The sequence below is a fragment of the Chlorocebus sabaeus genome, chromosome 23, assembly GCF_047675955.1.
Source record: "Chlorocebus sabaeus isolate Y175 chromosome 23, mChlSab1.0.hap1, whole genome shotgun sequence".
NCBI classification, from domain to species: Eukaryota; Metazoa; Chordata; class Mammalia; order Primates; family Cercopithecidae; genus Chlorocebus; species Chlorocebus sabaeus.
Genome location: NC_132926.1, coordinates 69,162,419 through 69,187,133, shown reverse-complemented (window position 1 = coordinate 69,187,133; position 24,715 = coordinate 69,162,419). Strand labels below are relative to the sequence as shown.

Here is a 24,715-nt window from a genome sequence, read left to right as displayed (position 1 = left end):
GTTTTCAATTCCCAAGCTCAAGTAATCCCCAACATTGGCCTCCCAAAGTGCTGGGATTGGCTGGGCACGATGCTCACACATGTAATCCCAGCACTTTGGGAGGCTGAGATGGGTGGATCACTTGAGGTCAGGAGTTCGAGACCAGCCTGGCCAACATGACAAAACCTCATTTCTACTGAAAATACAAAAATTAGCCGGGCTTGGTGGCATGCACCTGTAATCCCAGCTACTTGGGAGACTGAGGCAGGAAAATCGCTTGAACCCAGGAGGCGGAGGTTGCGGTGAGTTGAGATTGTGCCACTGCACTCCAGCCTAACGGAGCGAGATTCTGTCTCAAGAAAAAAAAAAAAAAAAAGGTAAAACCAAAGTGCTGGGACTGCAGGCGTGCACCACCATGCCCAGCCCTTGGAAAGTTTTAACCAAATATCTTCTATACGTCAGAGTGTTTCTATGACAATTATAATTTGACAGTTTACTATGGTAATTGTATGTTAGAGAGTTCTGGGTTTTTGTAATTTGTTATTTGGGGAATTTAAGAAATTAGTTTTTCCAGTACTTTTTATTCTTCTTATAAGTTACATTGTTACTTTTGAATCAACCTTATATAATTTTTTATATAAACATTATTTTTTATACTACAACTTACTTCTGTCATTTAATAATACTTCTGAGATATCTTTTCCTATCTATATATAGTTTATAGATATGGAAGTTTTTAATCCATTTTTTCTTTCACTATTTTTTCTTTTTTTCAAGCAACCCCAGCTTTTCTATTTGAAATTTAGAACCAGGTCTCTGGTAATAGCCAGTATATAATAATAAACTTCAATTAAAAGTAGGAAAAAGATGGAATGATAGAAAAACCCACTCTGCTGCCACTAGTTTTTAAAACTTTTTCTTATGGAAAATTTTAAACATATACAAAGACAATAATATAGTGGTTCATATCCACATGTAACCCATTCACCTTAACCTCCCAATTTACTTTTTAACAAGATTCCAGGCATCATCATCACTTCTTCCCTATTTCACTGTGTATTTACAAAAGATAAAAGTACTTATTAGAAATATATAACTGGCCAGGTGCGGTGGCTCACACCTGTAATCTCATCATTTCCGGAGGCCGGGGCCAGCGGATAACTTGAGGTCAGGAGTTCGAGACCAGCCTGGCCAACATGGTGAAACCCTGTCTCTACTGAAAATACAAAAATTAGCCGGGAGTGGTGGTGTGCACCTGTAGTCCCAGGTACTCGGGAAACTGAGGCAGGAGAGTCACTTGAATCCGGGAGGCAGAGGTTGCAGTGAACCAAAATAGCACCACTGCACTCTGGCCTGGGCAAGAAAGTGAGACTCTGTCTCAAAAAAATTAAAAAATTAAAAAAATAAATAACTGCAGTGCCATTATTACATCTCCAAAGACTCTGACAGTAATTGTTTTAATAGCATCATCTATCCAGTCAGTATTCAAACTTGCAGTTGTTTCATGTCTTTTTCACAGTTTATTTGCCTCAGGGTCCAGATAAGTTCCGTGAATAGGAATTAGTGTATCTCTGATGTCATTCTAATCTGTATGTTTCTTCTTTTTGTTTTATGGACACTTAGTTATTGAAGAACTAAAGTTGTTTTTCTTTTTTCTTTATGGTTTCCTGGGGTTTTATTTTTGTTTTGTTCTTTTTTTAGTCAGGATCTCACTCTGTCACCCAGGCTAGAGTGTGGTGGCACAATGACAGCTCACTGCAGCCTTAAACACCTGGGCTCAAGCAATCCTCTCGAGTAGCTGGCACTATAGGTGCTCACCACCATGCCCTAGGCCTCCCTCTGTTCCCCAGGCTGGTCTTGAACTCAAACCGATCTCAAGCAGCCCTTCTGCCTCAGCCTCCTGAGTTGCTGGAATTACAGGTGTGAGCCATCATGCCTGGCTTCCAAAGGTTTTTTTTATAGTGTCTCATACTCTCGGTTTTGCTGATAACTCCCCATGATATACTTCAACATGTTTATTTATAATCTGTATGTCCTATAAATTGGTAGATTTCAGTATCTGAGAATATTCAAGAAGTAGAATCAGTCAAGCTTAGGGATTGGATATGAGTGTTTAGTGGGAAGGAGAAGTCAAGAATTACTCATAGGTTTCTGTTAGGCAGCTAGAAGGGTAGTGATGCAATTTAGTAATAACGCTAGATAAGGAGGAGGTTTGTGAGAGAAAATAAGAGTCTAGTTTTGAAAAAATGTTAAGTTTAACTTTAAAGATGTTAGGTCTGAGACATCAAAGCAGAAATGCAGCTGGGTGCAGTAGCTCACGCCTGTAATCCCAGCACTTTCGGAAGCAAAGGCAGGTGAATCACTTGAACCCAAGAGTTTGAGACCAGTCTCGGCAACATAGGGAGACCCTGTCTCTACAAAAAATTTAAAAAAAAAAAAAAAATTACTCAGGCGTAGTGGCATGTGCCTGTAGTCCCAGCTACTTGGGAGGCCGAGGTGGATTATCTGACCCTGGAAGGTCAAGACTGCAGTGAGCTGAGATCATGCCACTGCACTCGAGCCTAGGCAACAGAGTGAGACCCTGTCTCAAAAAAATAAACACACAAAGTAGAAATGTGAGGTAGGCTATTAGATTTGGAATTGAGAGGAAGGGTAAAGAATTGGTAATTAAAGGTATTAAAGATTTTTACATCCCCAGTGAGTATACAGTGAGAAGATGAATACCTAGGCTAAAATTCCAAAGCAGTAGAATAATATTGTTCCAAAAGAGGGAAAAGTTAACAATTTCCACAATTGCCATGAGAACTAAAAAATCACCTTGGGTTTCACCAAAAAAAAAAAAAAAAAAAAAGTTCATTGCCGATCTTGTCAAATGCAATTTCCTTGGACCTTCTTTCCTACTATATTATATTGGAGTAAGCTGAAGTTAAATGGAAGGTTAAAAAGTAGAAGAGAAGCAGCCAGGCATGATGGCTCACGCCTGTAATCCAGCACTTTGGGAGACCGAGATGGGCAGATCATGAGGTCAGGAGATCGAGATCGTCCTGGCCAACATGGTGAAACCCGTCTCTACTAAAAATACAAAAATTAGCTGGGCGTGGCGGCGTGTGCCTGTAATCCCAGCTACTCGGGAGGCTGAGGCAGGAGAATCGCTTGAACCCGGGAGGCAGAGGTTGCAGTGAGCCGAGATCCTGCCACTGCACTTCAGCCTGGCGACAGAGCAAGACTCCATCTGAAAACAAAAAGTAGAAGAAAGCAATTTTAGCTAACTGTAAAGATGTCTAGATGTGAACTGCCCAAGAGAGAAAAGATCATTAACTGATACAGACTATAAGTTTGAGAGAAAATTTATTTCTGTTTTTTAAGATAGAAAAGATGAGGATATTTGAATGCTGATGGAAAGGAGCCAGTAGAGAAGAGTTGAAGATCACTAAGATCAAAGAGAAATGGGGAGAGAAAGGATCCAGAGCACATCTAAAGGGATGGACCTTAGATAGGAGGAGGGGAACTCTGAATTCACAGCAGAAGGTGAAGATGGATATATATGCAGGTAATTTTAAGGTTCTGGTTAGCAAGAAGTTGAGGAAATTTTGTCTTTTGGCTTCTATTTTTCTGTAAAGTAGAAGTTATATGCAGTAAGAGAAGAAGAGCCATATAATACAAGTTTTTTGTATAATACAAGATGAGGGATATCAGAAATAACCAAAGAAAGGAGAGCTGACAAGGGAAACAAAAAGATGGCAGTTATGGCATGGAGGGTCTAGGTGTATTGGTGACCATAAATGTATATCGACAGCATCCTACTGAGTTACGTAAGTTTCTCACATGCTCACATTTCTTGAATGCTGCCCGGCACTTCATGTCAGAGTGTAGAGAAAACAGACAGTTGGATTCATCTGTAGTTGCAATGTTTCCAGACAAGTGGGATAGAATAACTGCAGTGCAAAGCTGTTAAAAACTAGGAAGAGAATTATGAAAGTGATAACCAAAAGAAATCCAACCTGAAATATATAGAAATATGTTGGATTTACTAGTCATTTCAAAGAAGCAATGTCTTACTTGTGGTCAGGAGTTTGAGACCAGCCTGGTCAACATGGTGAAACCCTGTCTCTACTAAAAATACAAAAATTAGCCAGGAGTGGTGGCACATGCCTATAATCCCAGCTACTCTGGAGGCTGAGGCAGGAGAGTCACTTGAACCTGGGAGCCAGAGCTGGTAGTGAGCTGAGATCACACCACTGCACTCTAGCCTGGGCAACAGAGCAAGACTCCATCTCAAAAAAAAAAAAAAAGCAACATCTTAGAGAAAGTTGAAGACCAGGAAATAAAAGGAGCATGAAGTAAAAAGTTGAGGATGTATGGGTATTTATAAAGCATTTAACGTGGATTCTACAGGAAGGCTGGATAGGAAAAAGGACAGTGGGAAATAGGGTCTCACACAGTTTGACACTGAGAATCTGGAATGATACAGCAAATGATTCTATCTTTGGACAGTGAGCAAGGCTGATTCAAGGGATATGCAATCATGACTGACTTAGCAGGTCTTGAGGTTGTGAGAAAGTCCACCATACTCAAGTTTCTTCAGAATTTAGTTATGAGTTGGGTGGGAAACAATTCTTAGGAAGTTATTAACCATTTCTTGTGGATAGGGAGACTCTGGTCCCTCTGAAAGTCACTCTGAAAGAAGTTGGCTCGGGTCTAGCCTTAATAAAACACCCAAGAAAGATTCTCATGGACCAAGTTCTAGGCTCATAGAGAGTACAGGTATGTGTACCCCTTGGTATCTCCTAATAATAAATACATCTAAATTTCTCCTGAGACAGATGGGGAATGAGGAGTGTCTCAAAATCCAGGAGCTACATAGGAAGATAATTAAGACTGAAGCTTAGAAAATATTTGGTGTCTACACTGAAATGAATGTCAGAAACATGTTTTATTGTGGAAACAAGTTTTCCCTTGTTTCATAATTAAACCTCCTGTTTTCTTTTGTTTCAAGTAGTACATTAGTTAGCTATTACTGCATAACAAATTGCCCCCAAAACTTAACAGCATTACTAGACACTTATTTTTGCTTCTATGGATCACAAATCCTGGTGCAACTGAGCTGCCTGTCTCTGGTTCAGGGTTTCCCACAAGACTTCAGGGTATTGACTGGGGCTGCAGTCATCTCAGGGCATAACCGGGGGAGGATCTGCTTCTAAGCTCACTTATGGCTATTGAAGGCCTCAGATCCTCATTGGGTGTCAGCCAGAGAGACATCAGTTCTTTGTTACATGGGCCTCACCACAGGGCAGTTCACAGCATAGTAACTGGCTTCCCTCAGAGGGAACAAGAGAGGTGCCCAAGATGGAAGCCACGTCTTTGTAACCTTACCTTGAGAGTGCTTCTCATCACTTCTGTAGCATTTTATTCACTAGAAGCAAGTCACTAAATCTTGCTAAGACTAAAGGGGAAGGAATTACAAAAGGGTATGAATACCAGGAGGCAAAGATCTATCTCGGAGGCTACCTACAAACAGTAAAGATATTTAGACATCTTCAAAGATTGTGTGTTTGCTTCAGGACAAAGACTCATTTCCCTTCTATAGACCAAGAAAAAGGTTCCTTGTCTGAATTTACTAAAAAAGCCCCAACTATCCTCCTTAGCCTGAGTCTCGGTCCCTCAGATCTACCTCTATTAATTACAACCAGAGTGAGCTCCTTATGTTCAGATTTATTTGTAGTTCTCCCTCCCCTTCCTCTCCACATACCCACAAACACAAATATACCATGTTCTTTCTGACCCTTGCTTATGCCTCTGCCTCTGCCTGGGCTGCCCTGTGGCTAATCTCCCTCATTCTTATTATTAACTAAATTACTCCTCATGGTTCAAGTCCAAATTCAGATGCCACTTTTTCAGGAACCAAGACTGAATTGTGCGTCTTCCTGTGTGTTCATACAGTTTCTGTCAAAGCACTTACCCACACGTATTTTCATGTTCAGCTTCTTATCTAGATTCTGTGTGTAGTGTGGGTGAAAATGTCTTAGTTATATCCCTGGTGACTAGCATACTACCTGGAAAGTAGCAGGGGCTCGGGCAATATTTGTTGCTTGGTTGCATGTGGATTTAAAGACCATTCCAGAAGCAGTCAATAGCTGGTCGCAGTGGTAAGAGATGTAAGATGAGTCTTTCCTTGATGCCTCTTTTCCCTTCCCTAAGGAGGATTAGTAATTAGTTTTGTCCTAGAAGTGTCCCTGAAGCATAAAGAGTCCAGACCCACAAAGGAAGTAGAGACTGGAAAGGGGAGCCACTCTGGTCTCTGAGCTAGTATTCTCAGTCCAACCCCAGACTTCCCTATGTGAATATGAATAAAATGAAGAATGGATTTTCTTGCTTTTATATGGGGACATATTTTTTAAAACCTCTCAAGTTAGGATTTTTTAAAGATCACTTTTATTGAAGAAAGATTAGTATGTGATAAAATGTATCCATTTTAAGTGTACAGTTGAATGAGTTTTGACAAATGTAGTTTTCTCTTAAAAATGCTGATCTAAAATAGCTAATTATTGTGAATGATGGTCTAAAATAGTTTTGTGCACTAGTCAGGAAAACCTCACCTTAGCTTATAACGTGACTTATACAGAAGTTCTAAGCGGCCCTCATAAAAAATAACTTTGGAGTATCACCTATTTAAGGACTTTATAACAAATTTATAACAAATTTGAACAAGGAATTTATGAAGAATTCAGAAATCTCTGTATGAGCACTTAATTATTACTTGGTAAAAATCCTGACAAATCACTTAGGAATGCATTGTTAGCAGTTTCCTATGTTGTCTACCAAAGTGGAAATTAACTGGCAAACAGTTTAGGTTGCTAGCTAACAGAGAAGAAAAGTTTCTAATACGTCACCATAGCTAGGCTCATAGGCTCATTCCTATAGTCCCAGCTACTCTGGAGGCTGAGGTGAGTGGATCACTTGAGCCCAAGAGTTCAGGGCCAGCCTGGGAAACATAGTGAAACCTCATCTCTAAAAAAAAAGAAAGAAAAAGAAAAAATCACCAAAAGTGAAGTTTATGCACAAAAGGAAATTATAAGGTGTGTTGGTTCCAAAATTCTATCCCTTGTACCCTCTAGAGTAGGAGGTGCCATCTCACGGTCCTCAGAACCTTTTACTCCCATTGTGGTTTTCTCTTTCCCTTCTCCAATTAGCCAGAGCATGTATATCTGAAAGACAATTCGAATGATGTCCTGCATCTTGACATTCTTTATGGATTTTACTAATAGCTCCTCATTTATTTATAATTCAACAAATATTTTGTGGATACCTACTAATCCTAAGATCACCCTTGGTACTAAGAATGCAGCAGTGAACAGAATAAAGTTTCTGTCCTCAAATAACTTACATTTTATCTTTTCATTTTGCAAGGTTGAGAACTGCAGAAGAGTGCCTGCAAATATTGCTGACACTATTCTTAGAGTCATTTCCTTAATTATTAATGAATGGATTTAGCTATGGGGTCCCAGATATTTATCTGCAACTCCAGCTCCTGTCCAGAGTTGCATCCTATGTTTTCAGATGCCCATTGGGCATTCTTACTGGATGTCAGATTCAAAGGTGAGCTCAGTTCCCAAATGAAAGCCATCGTTTATTTCTGAGTTTCCAATATCCATTAATAGCATCATTACTTATCCATTTATCCAAGCTTGGCACCTCCAAGTTGTCCTTGACTCCCAGCCTCTCTTTACTCACATCCAGTCAAGTTATTCAAGCCAATTAATTTGACCCCCTGAATATCCTTCAAGAGCATCCCCACTTCTCTATTATCACTGCCTTAGTTTGTGCCCTCAGAACCACTCAACTACTGAAAATACCCTCTCCGTCATTTCCTACCTGTGATCTCTCCATGCTGTTTTTAAGACGTAATTCTGATTGTACCATTCTCCTGCCTGAAGTCCGGTGACTCCACAGCTTGACAGCAACGTCTTTGAAATGACACAAGATACTTATTGATTTAACCCAATCTTTATCTCTGACCATACACCTTGTGTTCTATTCACGTTACATTGGAACACTCCATGCTCTCCATATTTGTACCTTTGCACAGTCTCTTCCATCAGTCAGTCTCCTGTCGCAAAATGCCTACCTTAACTGTTATTGATTTTATACAGCCTCTAATAGTCCCTAAGCAGTAATTCCTTTCTTCCTGTTTTCCCTCAGTATTTTGTTCATTCTTTTACTGTGGTGTTTATATTATATTGCACTGCAGTCATTTATTTTTTTCATGTCTTTCTCCAGTAAAAGTTTCAAACAGCCCTTTCTAAACTGTGAGATTTTAGAGAACTTGGACTATAGCAAATTCATACTTAGTTTTCTGGCAATTTGGAGCATTTCAGAATTTGAACATTCCTTCATTGCTTTTCATCAGTGAACTTATCTGAATGTGGTTTTATTTATTTTGATCTATGAAAAATTACTACCCTAGAATTTCTTCAGTCTTTGGTTAAGTCCATACTGCAGTTTAATGCTCATATGCAAGAAATCCTCTTTTCTTTAGTTTTTCTCTAAAATATACTTAGTAAGCTTATAGGTAAAAAATAGTTTGAACAGTTATAATGGTCATACTTTTTATGATGTATTTATTTCTTTATCATAAAGACACTTCATTTGGAGTACCTTAACATGAAGTTATCTGTATTTACCTATAGTCTAAATTATACTATCTATAATTTGCTTAATTTTTAGGGTTCAACTACACGAATGGACCACGAAACAGCCAGTGTTTTGAGTTCTAGTAGCACACACTCTGCACCTCGAAGGCTGACAAGTCATCTGGGAACCAAGGTAACAGAAGATTAGAAACCCTGGTCACTAATGCCATGAATACTTTGCTAAGACATTCTTGGCCAGGTGCAGTGGCTCACACTTGTAATCCCACCAAGGCAGGTGGATCACTTGAGGCTGGGAGTTCAAGACCAGCCTGGGCAACATATCAAAACCCTATCTCTACTAAAAATACAAAAATTAGCCGGCGTGGTGGCACACACCTGTGGTCCCAGCTACTTAGGAGGCTGAGGCATGAGAATAGTTTGAACCCAAGAGGCAGAGGTTGCAGTGAGCTGAGATTACACCACTTTCTAGTGGAGAATTCTGATTCACAGTCTCTTAAAGAAATGACATCTTTTTATGCAAAGAAGCATAAACAAAGGAAAAATCAGGATTATAAAGAGTGCCAGATTACCTAATTTTTTAATTCTTTTTCAGTCTTTCCATCCACTTATCTGCAAGAATACTGAGTTCCAGCCAAACTGGCTCACTTCCTTCTTCCTGAACACTCCCTGTGACTTTACACCTCCCTTCCTTGCCTGCACTGGTGGGAACCACCATAAATGTCTGTCAGAATCCTAGCCAGCCTTCAAAACTCTTCTTGGGCTTTGCTTTTTTACAAAACATTTTCTGATTCCCAAGGTCCTCTTACCTCCCCATGTGATCCATCTACCTCATTTGAATCACTAACAATTTGCATGAACCTGCCTTTTGGAAATAAAGAAATGTTTTTTTACTTGTCTTTTGCTGTGTCTAAGATGGGGCCTGCACGTGAGTAAATATGTATTGAGGTGAATGGAAAAGTTGTTGAAGTTGAGTGTTATTTCATGCTGATAAGTGAGTTTTATTAGAGTATCTTTCTTAAATCCTAGCAAATATTTTAGGATTTGGGAATAGTGTTTGAAAAGAAAATACTTACTTTAGACCAGATGTAGTAGCTCACGCCTGTAATCCCAGAAATTTGGAAAGCCGAAGTGGGTGCATCACGTGAGGCCAGGAGTTCAAAACCAGCCTGACAAACATGGTGAAACTCCATCTCTACTAAAAATACACAATTAGCTGGGCGTGGTGGCACATGGCTGTAATCCCAGTTACTAGAGAGGCTGAGGCAGGAGAATTGCTTGAACCTGGGAGGCAGAGGTTGCAATGAGCCGAGATTGCACCATTGCACTCCAGCCTGGGGAATAAGAGCAAAACTCCATTTCAAAAAAAAAAGAGGAAAATATAGTTACTTTATTATTTTAAAGTCAGAGATTTTATTTTATTATTTTTTATTTTTTGAAACAGAGTCTTGCTCTGTTGCCCAGGCTGGAGTACAGTGGCACGATCTTGGCTCACTGCAACCTCCACCTCCTGGGTTCAAGCAATTCTCCTGCCTCCGCCTCCTGAGTAGCTGGGATTACAGGTGCATGCCACCACGCCTGGCTAATTTTTTTTGTATTTTTAGTAGAGATGGGGTTTCGCCATGTTGACCAGGCTGGTCTCGAACACTTGACCTCAGGTGATGCACCCATCTCCGCCTCCCAAAGTGCTGGGATTACAGGCGTGAACGACTGCACCCGGCCCGTCAGAGATTTTTAAATTAACTAAGATGAAATGAAATTCTACTATTACTAAACAATATAGTTTTGGTTAACTCGAATTCCATTAATTGTTTTCACAGCATACTCTATATACTCTTTCTTTACTATAAATAATATAATAGCTCTTGGGAAATGTATTACTGAAATAACTAATGTTGATTTAAGTAATGATTTTAGAATAATCAGTGATATTCTCACTATGAGGCTTAATCCTGTTTATACTCCTTGGAACCTCTTATATGCCAGTAACTGTGCCAGGAGTTGTGTGTACATTATCTCTGGTCCCCTCCAAAATTCTATGAAGTATTCATATTTCTCTAAATGAGAAAAGAAGCAAAAACAGTTTTAGGCATGGAAATTTAATTCCAGATCTGTCTAACCTCAACATGTAGTTTTTACTGTAAAAAAAATCTTAAATATTCAAGAGCACTATTGTATGCAAACTGGCAATTAGAATACTGTTTCTTTTTGAAGTCATTTATGCATGATAATATTAAGACCCTAGTATGTATTTTGAATGCCAGCTACTGTCCTATACATGTATTATTTTATTTCATGTTAATGGAGAAAACATTGTTAGATAGGTAAATTTCTCCATTTTGCAGCTCAGAAAACTGAGGCTCAGAGAAATCAAATAGCTTGACAATAATAGCACCACAGCTTGCTCCTAAGAGGTGGAGCCAAAATTTGAGCCTAGCTCCGATGAAAACCCATTTATTCACAGTCCTATACTGCCTTCCTAAAATTTTCATATCTAAAGGTATGTGTGTATTTACACATTTAAAGCAGCATTTCTAAACCTCAGCACTATTGGCTGGATAATTCTTTGTTGCATTGTAGAATGTATAGTAACATCCCTGGTGCTTACCCACTAGATTGCCCTAAAATACCTGTCCTGCAATTGTGGCAACCAAAAATGTCTCCAAGATGTTGTCAAATGTGTCCTGATGGGGGCAAAATTGCCCCGAATTGAGAACCACTGAGTTATGGAGATGATGCATTCTTTATATAATAGCCTCTTCTTTTATGTAATACCCTGTAGCTTTAAAATGAGTGGACCATGGTCCAGGATAACTAGGTGCCATTTTCCTGTTTCTAATCGGCTTCTGAGTAAATACTTAGAATTTATTGTCAGAGAGTAATTAGTACTTACTAGTTGCTTTTTAAAAAACTGACTACAAATCTCGGCTCTCACTCTGTATGATCGTGGCATTTTCCTTTTTATGACAAAACATTTTTAAATTTATAATCATATAATTTTAACAATATTATCATCTGACGAGAATTAATGATTGCTGAGAATTAGTACTTACAATTGTTGCAGAAATGTTTTCTATTTATTGCTTATGGGTATAGATTTAAAGAAATAAGATAAAATTTTAAATTCTGTAGAGAATTTAGCTAAACTGCGTTCTCTGTGTGTGAAATCAGTTGTTTTTCCCTGATTATAGTCAGTGGATTAGCACCAACTGATCTAGGCAAACAGCACTAACAGTTAGTGAGTATGCAAAAACCTACTTTTTCTTTTAATACTGTATTTTACCATTCATATTATTTACTCACATAAACAAATTGGTGATGATACATAGATTTTGAAATAACACTGATTACTTCATCCTGGAAAGGTTTTCGGGTTTTTTTTTTGGTGGGGTGGGTTGTTTTGTGTTTTTAGAGTTATAGTAAATATCCCATTCATCACTTAATTGGTTTTTGGCTTTTGGATATTAAAGTCATAATTTTGTTTCTAAACTCATTTGGCCCACAGGTGGAAATGGTGTATTCATTGTTGTCAATGCTTGGTACTCATGATAAGGATGATATGTCGCGAACTTTGCTAGCTATGTCTAGCTCCCAAGACAGCTGTATATCCATGCGACAGTCTGGATGTCTTCCTCTCCTCATCCAGCTTTTACATGGCAATGACAAAGACTCTGTATTGTTGGGAAATTCCCGGGGCAGTAAAGAGGCTCGGGCCAGGGCCAGTGCAGCACTCCACAACATCATTCACTCACAGCCTGATGACAAGAGAGGCAGGCGTGAAATCCGAGTCCTTCATCTTTTGGAACAGATACGTGCTTACTGTGAAACCTGTTGGGAGTGGCAGGAAGCTCATGAACAAGGCATGGACCAGGACAAAAATCCAAGTATGTTCTCTTTGGTGTACATCATAGTGCATGTTTCAAAGCAAATGTGAGATTTTTAAATAGAAAACATTTTTAGTTAATATGCTGTCTTTATGACTAAGAGGAGGAAATTCACATCAGCCATTTGTGCTACTATCATGTTTAAAAGATTAAGTCTGTATTTCCCTAGAAAAATTTAGCAAAGGAAATGTTATGTGCACTACTATAAGAACAGTAAGTCAAGAGAAATTTATACAGTCATAGCATAGTAGGGCCTTAGTAGAGCTAGAAAGAACTTGAGCAATTATGTTGCCCATCTTTCACTTCATAGCTGAAGCTCATTTCATAGATGAAAGTGACTTTACGTAAATTCCTTCAGCCATTAGTGTACAAACCATAATATTTTACATTTGCATATCATTATATTCAGGGGACACAGAGCATCGTTACATCTGTTATATTATTTGCCCCTCACAACAACCTAGTGAAGTAGGAAGGGAAGGTATTATCTCCATTTTATAGATGAAAAAACTGAGGCTCAGAAGAACTAAAGGACTTAACCATGGCCCTCACACCTAGTAAGTGGTAGACCCAGGAACAGAGCCCAGATCTCCTGACTCTCAGCTCAGTGCTCTTCCTACTGTACCATCCAGCTGTAGACAGTGTGCCCCAGTTGCTGGGAGTGATAATCCACCCAGCTCTTCACTCAGGAGGGGACCCTTAGACACCAGCCCTGCTCCCTCAGGAGCAGCATGGGAGTTAGGACCTGTGGGGATATAACTTACTTCATTCCTGTAGCCAACAACCAAAAGCAGTAAGTATGTAAGGTAAGACCTTCCTTTCACCTGATAAGAACTGACACACACACACACACACACACGTGCACTACGAGTAGATGATTCTACTGTATCAGCCTATTGATGTGAAGAGGAGATGATGCAAACATGACTTATGAAGCTGTAGCAGATTTTTTAAAGCTTGGGTGTGAAGATGAATTTATTTGAAATCTAAAAATGTTGAAGAATAAGAAAGGCCAGGTGTGGTGGTTCATGCCTGTAATCCTAGCACTTTGGGAGACTGAGACAGGAGTATTGCTTGAGCCCAGAAGTTTAAGACCAGCTGGGCAGCATAGTGAGACACTGTCTCATTTTTTAAAAATTTTAAAAGAATAAGAAAAAAAGGAATTGCCTTTCATATCTATTTGTCCTAGGGTGAGAGAACTAGTAAGATTTTTACTGGGAAAACATTGCCTTCCTGGATTGTTTTCTTTGGCTATCCACAATTATGTAATGACCCACATTTTGTACTCTTGATATTTGTTCTCAAAAAATTAAATAGAATAAAATAATATGTCTTTTGAGATTTTTTTTAAAAAATTATGTCAAATGAGTTTTGAAACCTTGTGCATAGTATTGAATGTGGAGGTACATTTTCTTGGACACCCTGTTTAGAAATTTCTGTTTACTCTGTAGTATATCTGTCTAACTTTTTGTATTAGAGATCACATTTGTACACAGCCATATGCTTTTTTTTCTGTTTGTATTAAGATATGGTCTCACACAAGTGCCCAGACTATAATGCAGTGGTGCAATCACAGTTCACTGCAGCCTCAACCTCCCAGACTCAAGCACTCGTCCCACCTCAGCCTCCTGAGAGTATCTGGGACTACAAGCATGCGCCACCACAACTGACTAATTTTTTTTTTTTAAAGAGATGGAGTTTTGCCATGTTTCCCAGGCTGTTCTTGAACTCCTTGAACTCAAGGATCTGTCCACTTCAGTGTTCCAAAGTGCTGGGATTCCTGGTGTGAGCCACCGCACCCAGCACCATGTGCTTTTAACCCACACTCATGATAGTAGTTTAAATAGAAATTATAAACAGTGGCTCGTACCTGTAATTCCAGCACTTCGGGAGGCCCGGGCAGGAGCAGCACTTAAGGCCAGGAGTTTGAGACTACTCTAGGCAACATAGCAAGACCCTATCTCTACAAAAATTTTTTTAAATTAGCTAGGGGCTGTGGGGTATGCCTGTAGTCCTAGCTGCTCCGGAGGCTGAGGCAGGAAGGTCACCTGAGCCCAGGAATACAAGGCTGCAGTGAAAGCTGTGATCATTCCACTCCAGCCTGGGCAACAGAGCAAGACCCTGTTTTTTGTTTTTGTTTTTGTTTTTTTTGTTTTTTTAAAGAAAGAAAGAAATTATAAACAAAATTAAATCATTTTATACCAAAATGTTTTTATTATTTTGTATACTCAACATAATGTTAAATTATTAGCTATGTGAGTAATAGCATAAACCTCCAAGACTTATTCTAAGAGACTTAGTCAAGGGCAGATGAGTGGTAAACATTTTTATGGAAACAAAGCCTTTTGTTCTACATTTGTAGTATTTATTCGTCCTTTCAGCAAATATTTGTTGATCCACTAAAATTCCGTGGATTAGGGGTATACTAGTGATCCCTGCATATTTTTAAAGTATGATAAACATCATTGCTCTTTAAATAACAAAGCATTATGGTTTATGTTGATTTTATTTTTCAGTGCCAGCACCTGTTGAACATCAGATCTGTCCTGCTGTGTGTGTTCTAATGAAACTTTCATTTGATGAAGAGCATAGACATGCAATGAATGAACTAGGTAAGACAAAAATGTTTTTTAATGCCATAGACAATTACTGGTGGATTTTTAAATCATGGTAGAAATTCAGTATAGTAAATAGATTTTTAGTCATTGATGAATTATGATATAAGGCCACCAACTTCTGCTATCAGCTGCTTCCTCTGTGTAGCAAAAAAAGTACCCTGATTTCCAGCAGAGAAAGGATCCTGAATCACAGAAACTGCTACTCTGTCATAAACTAACTTTTTCAAAATCGAAGCCAGAGATTGAAAAACAATGACAAAATGGGTCACTCTTTGTCCCTTTTGCCAAAGTAGACTTTGTGTGTGCCAGCTGATGAGGATGTTAATTTGAATTATTTTGAAATGTGGAGCTAGTGTATTGTGATTGAACTCAGTCACTTTTGATGAGCATCACAGGGAATTATTATTAAGATTTTCGTTTATCTTCATGGTTATCGGTACTTTACAGGATTTTCATCATAAGCAGCCTGTTATCTTTGAAACTGGTTAATATAGAAAAGTATTATGCTTTAAGTCAGAAACATTTCATTAACTTTGGAATGATTACTCCTTTAGGTATGTATTTTCACGCACTAAACCTTATATAACCAGCAGTGCACTCCATTTTTTACATAACGGGTTTTCTTTGATTTGTAGGTTCATTTTGTACATGTGGTATTTATAAATTGCATCATGCTGAACCATCTCATGTGAACTGGATCTCTCTAGTCATGCCACAAGCAGGAACCATACACTTAATTCCCATTTTAGTGTAATTGTGCCCTTGCATTTTGTGCCATTTATGTTACATTATGTTCCAACTCCCACTTTATAGTCCTACCCCCTCATCGTTTCATTCGTCATTTATCTTAAAAGTGATGAAGTCATGAGACTCTTACACAGAGAACCTGAACAGCCAAAAGTATTGTCCTTCAGAGTCATCACTTTGGGAGGCTCTGCACCTTAAGATTTCAGGCCTGCCCTCTGGCCATGCTTTCCTTCCTAGTGGCCTAGCAATTGGCCTCCCTGATTCTCTTTCCTCCCCCTGGTCTCCTGTGGAATCTCAGTTAATCTTATGAATTCTCCCCTCCTTAGTGCAATCTCAGCATTTGTGAACATTTTAAATTTTTTAAAATGCTAATCATAACAGGAAGGGGATAAAAAATAATGAATAAACAGGAAAACATTTAATTTTAAGATACCTCAAAAGTTATTCTGTAAATGTTCCTGTGTTCCAGTGGACTGTAGACTAGGACTGAGACATTAATTATCTGGATTTCAAAATAAAACCTAGACTCAGTATTTGTTCCTCTTCCTTCTTCAGGTAGGAAGGCTACCCGGGGCATTTCATCACAGGAGCTAGGGCAGGGGCTTTCAGGTGAGGAGCAGGATGGGGCCTCTGGGGGTGTGACTGCTGGGGACGTAGCCACAGGGGATTACCTTCTTCTCACTCCTTACCTCCAGATTTGCACTGGGGCAGAAGGAGGATTAGGGTTTGTGGATTGCAGGGAGATAATAGTATAAGACAGCGCAAGGTTTTGGCATTAAGGGATAAGGAAAAAAGAAATCCCAAATAGGTGAAGGGGAATTCCTTAGTTCAGTCAGCTGGGATGGTCGTTTGTACATATATGAAGATTCTACAACTATCAGTCATTTACGTTTGCACTTATTAGTATTAGAAGTTTTAGACTATAGTTTCCATGATGTATGTTTATTGATTCTCAAATCTACCCCAGAAACTGTGCTAGGCACTAGATTTTTATAATGATTAAGACCTGGTCCTGGCTTTCAAGGAACTCACGGTTTATTTGCATTAATATTTCACAAAATATCTAAATCATAATGATCACCCAGAGGCACTCACCAAACTGCAGATTTTCTGGCCTTGTAGCAAATAGAATCTCCAGGGGAAGGGCCTAGGAATCTATGTGATAAGTGGCCTGGCTGGTTCTTATGTTCAGGAAATTTTGTGAAATACCAATAGAATATTCTTGTTGAGCCTGTGATTTTTATTTTAGAACAAGGCATTTCATGCCAATGGTGACTATCTAAACCACATAAAACAAAAGTAATATACTTTTTAAAATTATCAGTCTTTCTTTTGTTCATAAGAGTCTAAATTAAGGATTCTGTTGAATGTCACCTGAATCTGTTGGTGCTCTACTATCGGTAGTTTTACCCTATTGGGCAATACTTTGGTCTGTTTAGACCACTGTTTTCTAACAGGTACCAAGAAAATTGTGGAAGGACATGTTCATCATCTTTGCGTTACCATGAAACATCCTGATTTTTCTTAGAGCAACCGCTTTTTAATTGTATCAGTCCAGTCATGAATTTGCATATTTTAGCAAATCCATTTATAGTTTTAACCTATGAATTCTATTCTATGCCTCAGAATTCTCTGAAATCTTTTCATTTGCGTGAAATCAAAAAGCACTTCCTCTTTTATCTGATAGTCTAAATTTTTTGAATATTCTTTTTTTATTAGCCATGTTCTTCCTGAATCTCTTGATATCTGCCACATTCTTATTTAATCTTTATTTTCAGTATCAAGTCCTAAGATTTTTAGTTTTTCCATACAAGAGTACTTAACTCTTTGATCATGTCGTGCCTTCTTGGCATCTTCTTTAGGTGCATTTTATCTTTCTTAAGAAAGTATCCCAGTTATTGTCACACCAGGCAAGATTTTATACAGACAAAAGGCATAGTTTGTTTTGTTGTGGTATTGATCCTCTGCTTTAAAATACCCGACATCTTGGCGATCTCATTGGTATACCAGGCCACAGTCTTAAGGTCTTCCATGTCATTTTCATGGGTCAAAATTCTCAGTTCTTTTACAGGCTCCTTTTCTTTCACCCAAGTGTAAAATGGTGGAATTCCTTGAAGCTCTGCCCTAGGCTCTCTTCCTTTCTCTCTATGCTTCTGTTACAGTTTTTGTTTTCATTTTCAAATTTACAGCTCAATCTGAGTTCTCTCCCTGAGTTTTAGACACATTATTGAACTGATTATGTGACATCTTCCCTTAGGTGGTATTTTAGACACTTCTAACTCAACTGTCACAAAGTGAATTCGTAATCTTTCGCATCCCTGAATCTCATCTTTTCCCAGTTTCCTTTTCTCAGAAATTCCAACCCAGTTGCTCAAACCAAAATCTTGGAAGGCATTCACGATGCCATCCTTATCCCCTGCAAATAGCAACTGACTGCTTTAATTCTGCTACTTAAAAATATCTTAAGTCATCGCTCTTCTCTTCATCCCCAGTCCGAGCCACCGTCATCTCTCCTGTTCTGCAAATACTTTGTCTTACTTCTCTTCCCATTTCCACTGACAGTCCATTTTGTTCACTGAAACCATAGTAATCTGTTTAGAATGTGCATCTAATTATTCCTTTTTCTGCGTAAAATCTTTAATATGGCATATAAAGTCTTATGTGATCTGGCATCTACCCATGTTTATAGCCTCATTTTGTGGCCCTCTCCTTGCTGTTAAATATTTCAGGCCCAGGGGCCCTTTTGCATGCTGTTTCCTTTGCCTAGAATGTGTCTTTCTTCTTCCTTCCCCACCCTTGTTACATATGCATTCATCTGGCTGGACCTGGTGGCTTATGCCTGTAATCCCAGCACTTTGGGAGACCAAGGCAGGAGAATCACTTGAACCTAGGAGTTCGTGACCAGCTTGGGCAACATAGTGGTACCCTGTCTCTACGAAAATAAAAAATAAAAAAAAGATATACATTCATCCTTTACGTTTCAACTTAAACATTAAAACATTATTTCCTCAGCCTTTTTCTTAGGGAACCTAATCCCAGGTCTAGGTTAAGTCCACCTGTTATATCACCCTGTGCTTCTACATAGTTCATCTATCTTTGCTCCAATCTGTACGCTCTTCATAAAGACAATGACTGATTTTTGTTCACTGTCTATGTATTTAGCCACTGTTGCAGGTGAATGGAGGAAAATTTTCCTAAATAGGATTTGGATTTTCTTTAACCAAATTAATTTTCACTTACCTACATTCAAACATGTCTGTCATTCCTGTTAGTCATAAAATTTTGCATAAATATTCCTACATTTAAATCCCTTGGCTTGGAATTCTTGAGCCAAGACAGAACTTTGTTTTACAACCTTGCAAGATTCTTCTGCATATTGAACTTTCCAGACCACTTATAAAAATATTAATGTACTGGCTCTCTTTCAGATTAATGACCTATTTAGACTTCTAGTGTCCAAGAATTACCTGTTCATATTCATCTTTTTCTTTCTGAGTCCCATGATGATTATTTGATGAATTGTATTTTGTATAGCCTCCACATGCATTTTTCTCTTGTTCACTTCCTTACCATTTTGCTTCACTTTTTTTTTAACTGCTTCCTTTGTGTCTTTCCCATTCCTTTCCCTTTGTTTTCTCCTTGACTTCCTAGTATTGGCCATTGTGGGCATTGTTGAGCATTTTCAGTGGAAAGAATCAGGAAAAAAAGTGCTAAATCTTAGTATAGTTAATATTTGATACCATCAAAGAGAAGTAAGAAATGTGTCTAAAAACACAAATTAGTAGTTTTACATAACTTAATAAATTGAACAGATAATTTTTGTAATAAAAAAAATTTAGTTTTTCTTCATGCACAGTTTCATTTAAAGGCATCAGTATTCCTAAGGGTAATTATTTGCCAAAAAAAAAAAAAAAAATTAAAGTAGTTAGGCCACAGTGTGTGACAATAAGTGTTTATAAAGCCCTCATAATAAGAAGTAGTTACCTTTTTCTGCTTATGTTCAGGAAGAACTAGTGTTAGAAAACAGCCTTCTTCACTGTTGGCAAGGTGGAGTGTATATGCAGTAAATAGAAAATAATTATTATTTCACTCAGTAAGATAAGGGGCTGGAGGGTGGAGAAACTGGCATAAAATGGAATAGTTGTCAGTTGTACTTTATAAATATACAAAAGTTCTTTTTAACAGTTTTTGTGGCTTATAATTCTAAAGGTGAATTTAAACCATATATTCTCATTCATTGAGATTCTTTTCCCTAATACTTAAGTTACCAACTTGGTACCAGTTTGTTTTATTTTAGATGATTGTCTTTTTCCTCTTGCCCTTTTTAAATTAGGGGGACTACAGGCCATTGCAGAATTATTGCAAGTGGACTGTGAAATGTATGGGCTTACTAATGACCACTACAGTATTACACTAAGACGATATGCTGGAATGGCTTTGACAAACTTGACTTTCGGAGATGTAGCCAACAAGGTATGTTTTTATAACATATATTTCTTAAGATAGCTCAGGTATGAGTTAATTTACTTTCATAAAAACACATTTTACTGATTTTCTTGTCACTCTCCTCATTAAACGATGACTGATAAAAACCTGTGCTTCACTTTCGCTTGTCTTTACTCATTTGGTTGTCTTAAGCCTAAACAAAGGCAAAGGTACATCTAAAGATGGAACACAGTAGTGAATTTATGTAATTGCATTAAAAACACTGTTCATACGAATATACTTGTAGGGATCATTTCTGTGATCCATTACTAGAGAATTTTGTCTGACTGTGTAGAATTAAAAAATAAAAGATAAAACACTTCCTAGGAATGGGATTTAAAATCTGAAAATTCTTATGACCAAGGCAAGTGTTACACACACATTGATTCCATTCAAATAAGAGGCTTTACTCTAAAACCTGTTGCTTATCATTTCTTACCACTTATTCACTTTATTTCTCTAGTTTGGCAAAGGAAGAACAGATAGCAAAGAATTAAGATAATATTTGTCTTTTATTTAGGTAATCTTATTCTAGATTTTTTATAGCAAAATATCAGTTATGATTAAAACAAAATAATGAAAACTGAATTAGACATTTAATAGCCAGAAATAAAGCTTGACTTCAAGTTGTCTTGTTGATGATCCTCTGTTCTGTATCTAATTTACAGGCTACGCTATGCTCTATGAAAGGCTGCATGAGAGCACTTGTGGCCCAACTAAAATCTGAAAGTGAAGACTTACAGCAGGTACTATTTAGAATTTCAACTGTTTTTCTTTTTCCTCTTTTTCTTTGAGGCAGGGTCTCACTCTGTCACCCAGGCTAGAGGGCAGTGGTGCAATCTCAGCTCACTGCAACCTCTGCCTCCAGGGTTCAAGCAATCCTCCCACCTCAGCCTCTCACGGCTGGGCCGACAGGTGCACGCCACCATGCTAAACGAATTTTTGTATTTTTTGTAGAGACAGGGTTTCACCACTCCTAGGCTCAAGCAATCTGCCCACCTTAACATCTCAAAGTGCTGGGATTACAGGCGTGTGCCACCACTCCCAGCTAATATCCTGATTTAGATTGTTGCTCAGTATTTAGTATCTCATGTATAAAAGATAGTTCCATTAACACTAGAAAAAGAAAAATAATTATGTTGTAGTTATACTGTAGGAAATATTTTTGGCACTGTAGTATCATTTAGGAGGAATTTGAAAAAAAAAAGAAAAAGAAAAAAAAAAACAGGATCTCCCTCTCTTGCCCAGGCTGGAGTGCAGTGGTGCAATTATGGCTCATAGTAACCTCAAGCTCCTGGGATCTTCCTGCCTCAGCCTCCCAAGTAGGTAGGACTACTGCAGGTGCATGCCACTATGCCCAGCTAATTTTTAAAAAGTTTTTGTAGAGACAGTGTCTCACTGTGTTACCCAGGAAGGTCTTGAGCTCCTGGTCTCAGGAGATCCTCCTGCCTCAGCCTCCCAAAGTGATAGGATTACAGGCATGAGTCACCACGGCTTGCCAGAATTTCTTTCTTAATAGATTTCTGTTCTTACCTCTAGCATTAAAAACAAAAAAGCAACTAGTATGAATGATTTTATGTAAAAATTAATCTAAAATTGATTAATTTGCAGGTTATTGCAAGTGTTTTGCGGAATTTGTCTTGGCGAGCAGATGTAAATAGTAAAAAGACGTTGCGGGAAGTCGGAAGTGTGAAAGCATTGATGGAATGTGCTTTAGAAGTTAAAAAGGTACCTTTGAAAACATTTAGTACTATAATATGAATTTCATGTTTGGCTTTTTTTTTTGCTGCCTTCTTTTAGCCATGAGATTCCCTAATTTCTTACCTGTGTATTATTTAGTACTATAATAAGAATTTCATGTTTGGCTTTTTTTGCTGCCTTCTTTTAGCCATGAGATTCCCTAATTTCTTTCTTTTTTTTTTTTTTTTTGGAAACGGGATCTCATTCTGTTGCCCAGGCTGGAGTGCGGTGGCCTGATCTCGGCTCACTGCAACTTCCGCCTCCCACGTTCAAGTGATTCTCCTGCCTCAGCCTCCTGAGTAGCTGGGATTACAGGCGCACGCCACCACTCCCAGCTAATTGTATTTTTAGTAGAGATGGGGTTTCACCACGTTGGTAAGGCTGGTCTCAAACTACTCCTGACCTTGTGGTCCGCCCACCTCAGCCTCCCAAAGTGCTGGGATTACAGGCGCAAGCCACCATGCCTGGCCTAAATTTCCTAATTTCTTACCTGTTTATCTCACCAGTCCATAGTTTTAGAGTACCACAAACTCCTAAAGTACTAAGATAGAAAAGATTATACAAGGGAATTTAATGTATATCAGGGTTTCTCAGCCTCAGCACTATAGACATTTTTGACCAGATAATTCTTCGTTTTGCTGGGGCTGACCTGTGCATTATAGATTGTTTAGCAGCATCCCTGGCCTTTGCCAACTGGCTACCAATATACCCTCCCCCTAGTTATGCTAATCAAAATTGCCTCCAGATATTGTCAGATGTCTCTGGGAGGGAAGAAGGACAATGTCACCACCAGTTAAGAATCACTGGTATAAGTGTTACCTTTGTGCTCTCCAAATCTCAATCCCCTTAAATTTTGATGGTCAACTTATCAAGAGGTGATCAGAGCCAAGGGTGAGGAATCGTCAAATAATAATTTGTTTACAGAAGGAAATATCTCCAGGCAGTCCGTCTGCTTCAGAAACTAGGCTAAATTTAAAAAGAAAAAAAAAAAAGTAAACTTGAAATCTGAGAGGGACCAAGCAAGTTGTCTTAGCTAGTCTAGGTTTCCTTTCACCCAGCTAGTCCTCCTACACCCACAGCCTACATGTTCTTCAAAACTTTCCTTTTCAGAGAAGGCAAAAAGTTTGTTTTTTGTTGGTTTAGTTATGCATTTTTGGTAAAGTATTTTATTCTTGGAAAACGCTTGAAAATTTATTAGATAGAAAAGCATTCAGCTAAATTATTAGTTATAAAGATGATATTCAAATATGCTTATCATCTGCATAAAAATACCTGTAACACTGTTGAATGGATAGAAGACATTTCAGAAAAGAACATGGCCAATAAACCCTTGAAAAGATACTTAATATCATTAATCAGGGAATGCAAATTAAAACTACAACGAGATACCATTATGCATATCATATTGGTTAACATTTAAGAGACTGACCATGCATTTTCAAGGATGTTGAGCAGCTGGAAATCATGTATTCTGCTAGTGGGAGTGTAAAATGGTATAATCACTTTAGAGAACATTTGGCAGTGTTTTTAAGTTAAACACAACTACCATATGACCCAGCCATTCCACTTCTAAGTATTTACCCAAGAGGAACAAAAACTTATGCTGTCACGAAGACTTACACACAAATATCCACAATAATTTATGTATGATAGCCAAAAACTAGAAATAACTATGTCTGTCAGCAGGTGAATGGTAAGCATATTGTGGAATATTTGTACAAAGTAATATGACTCAACTGTGAAAAAGAATGACTATTGATACATGCAGTAATCTGTAGTGACAGAAAACAGATTAGTGGTGGCCTGGGGTTGGGAGTGGAAGGGAAGGGGGAGGATTATGAGAGGGTACTAGGAAACTTTTGGGGATGATATAAATGTTTGTTATCTTGATTGGACTGGCGGTTTTATGGGTGTATACATGCATGAAAAATTATCAAATTGTAAACTTGAAATGTTTGCAGTTTATTGTTCAACAATTATATTTCAATAAAGTTCAAAAAAAAATAGTGCTTGCACACTTAAGTACTCGTAATCTAATAACCCTGTGTAGTTTCAGAAAGATTTAATGTGTGTGTGTATTATGAGAATTTGCACTGCTGCTAACTGGTTCATGACTTAATTCTCTCTCAAGGACCTAAACTCTTCTATAATTTTTTTTTTGAGATGGAGTCTTGCTCTGCCACCAGGCTAGAGTGCAGTGGCAGGATCTCGGCTAACTGCAACCTCTGACTCCCTGGTTCAAGTGATTCTCCTGCCTCAGCCTCCCAAGTAGCTGGAATTATAGGCATGCACCACCACGCCCAGCTAGTTTTTGTATTTTTAGTAGAGACGGGGTTTCACCATGTTGGCCAGGATGGTCTCCATCTCCTGACCTCGTGATCTGCCTGCCCTGGCCTCCCAAAGTGCTGGGATTACAGGCGGGATATAATGCATGGTCAGTCTTCGAAAAACTAGCCATCAGAAATGTATAATACCCAGTTCTGATTTGGGCCCAATTCTGATTAGCAGTGTTAGAATTTATTTATTTTTTCCCTCTTTTTCTACATTTAGTGCAGCAGTCATGAACATTCTTTTTCTGTTTTTCATTCAACATCAGTTCCATCTCAACTTCAGC

General features: G+C 38.3%; 1 protein-coding gene across 16 annotated transcripts in view; it reads left to right on the top strand.

Annotated features, from left to right (window-relative positions):
* The window catches only part of APC (APC regulator of WNT signaling pathway), a 141,529-nt gene that overhangs the window by 103,500 nt on the left and 13,314 nt on the right, over positions 1-24,715 (top strand). For 6 of the 16 annotated variants that reach the window (XM_008014136.3, XM_008014139.3, XM_008014140.3 and 3 more), the window contains 7 exons: positions 8,704-8,802; positions 12,133-12,511; positions 15,028-15,123; positions 16,432-16,485; positions 20,210-20,349; positions 21,030-21,107; positions 21,973-22,089. In XM_008014136.3, coding sequence (XP_008012327.1) covers positions 8,704-8,802; positions 12,133-12,511; positions 15,028-15,123; positions 16,432-16,485; positions 20,210-20,349; positions 21,030-21,107; positions 21,973-22,089 — 963 coding nt within the window. The remainder of the gene's footprint in view (positions 1-8,703; positions 8,803-12,132; positions 12,512-15,027; positions 15,124-16,431; positions 16,486-20,209; positions 20,350-21,029; positions 21,108-21,972; positions 22,090-24,715) is intronic. The other 10 variants (XM_038009020.2, XM_073010760.1, XM_038009025.2 and 7 more) reach the window with 3 other exon arrangements.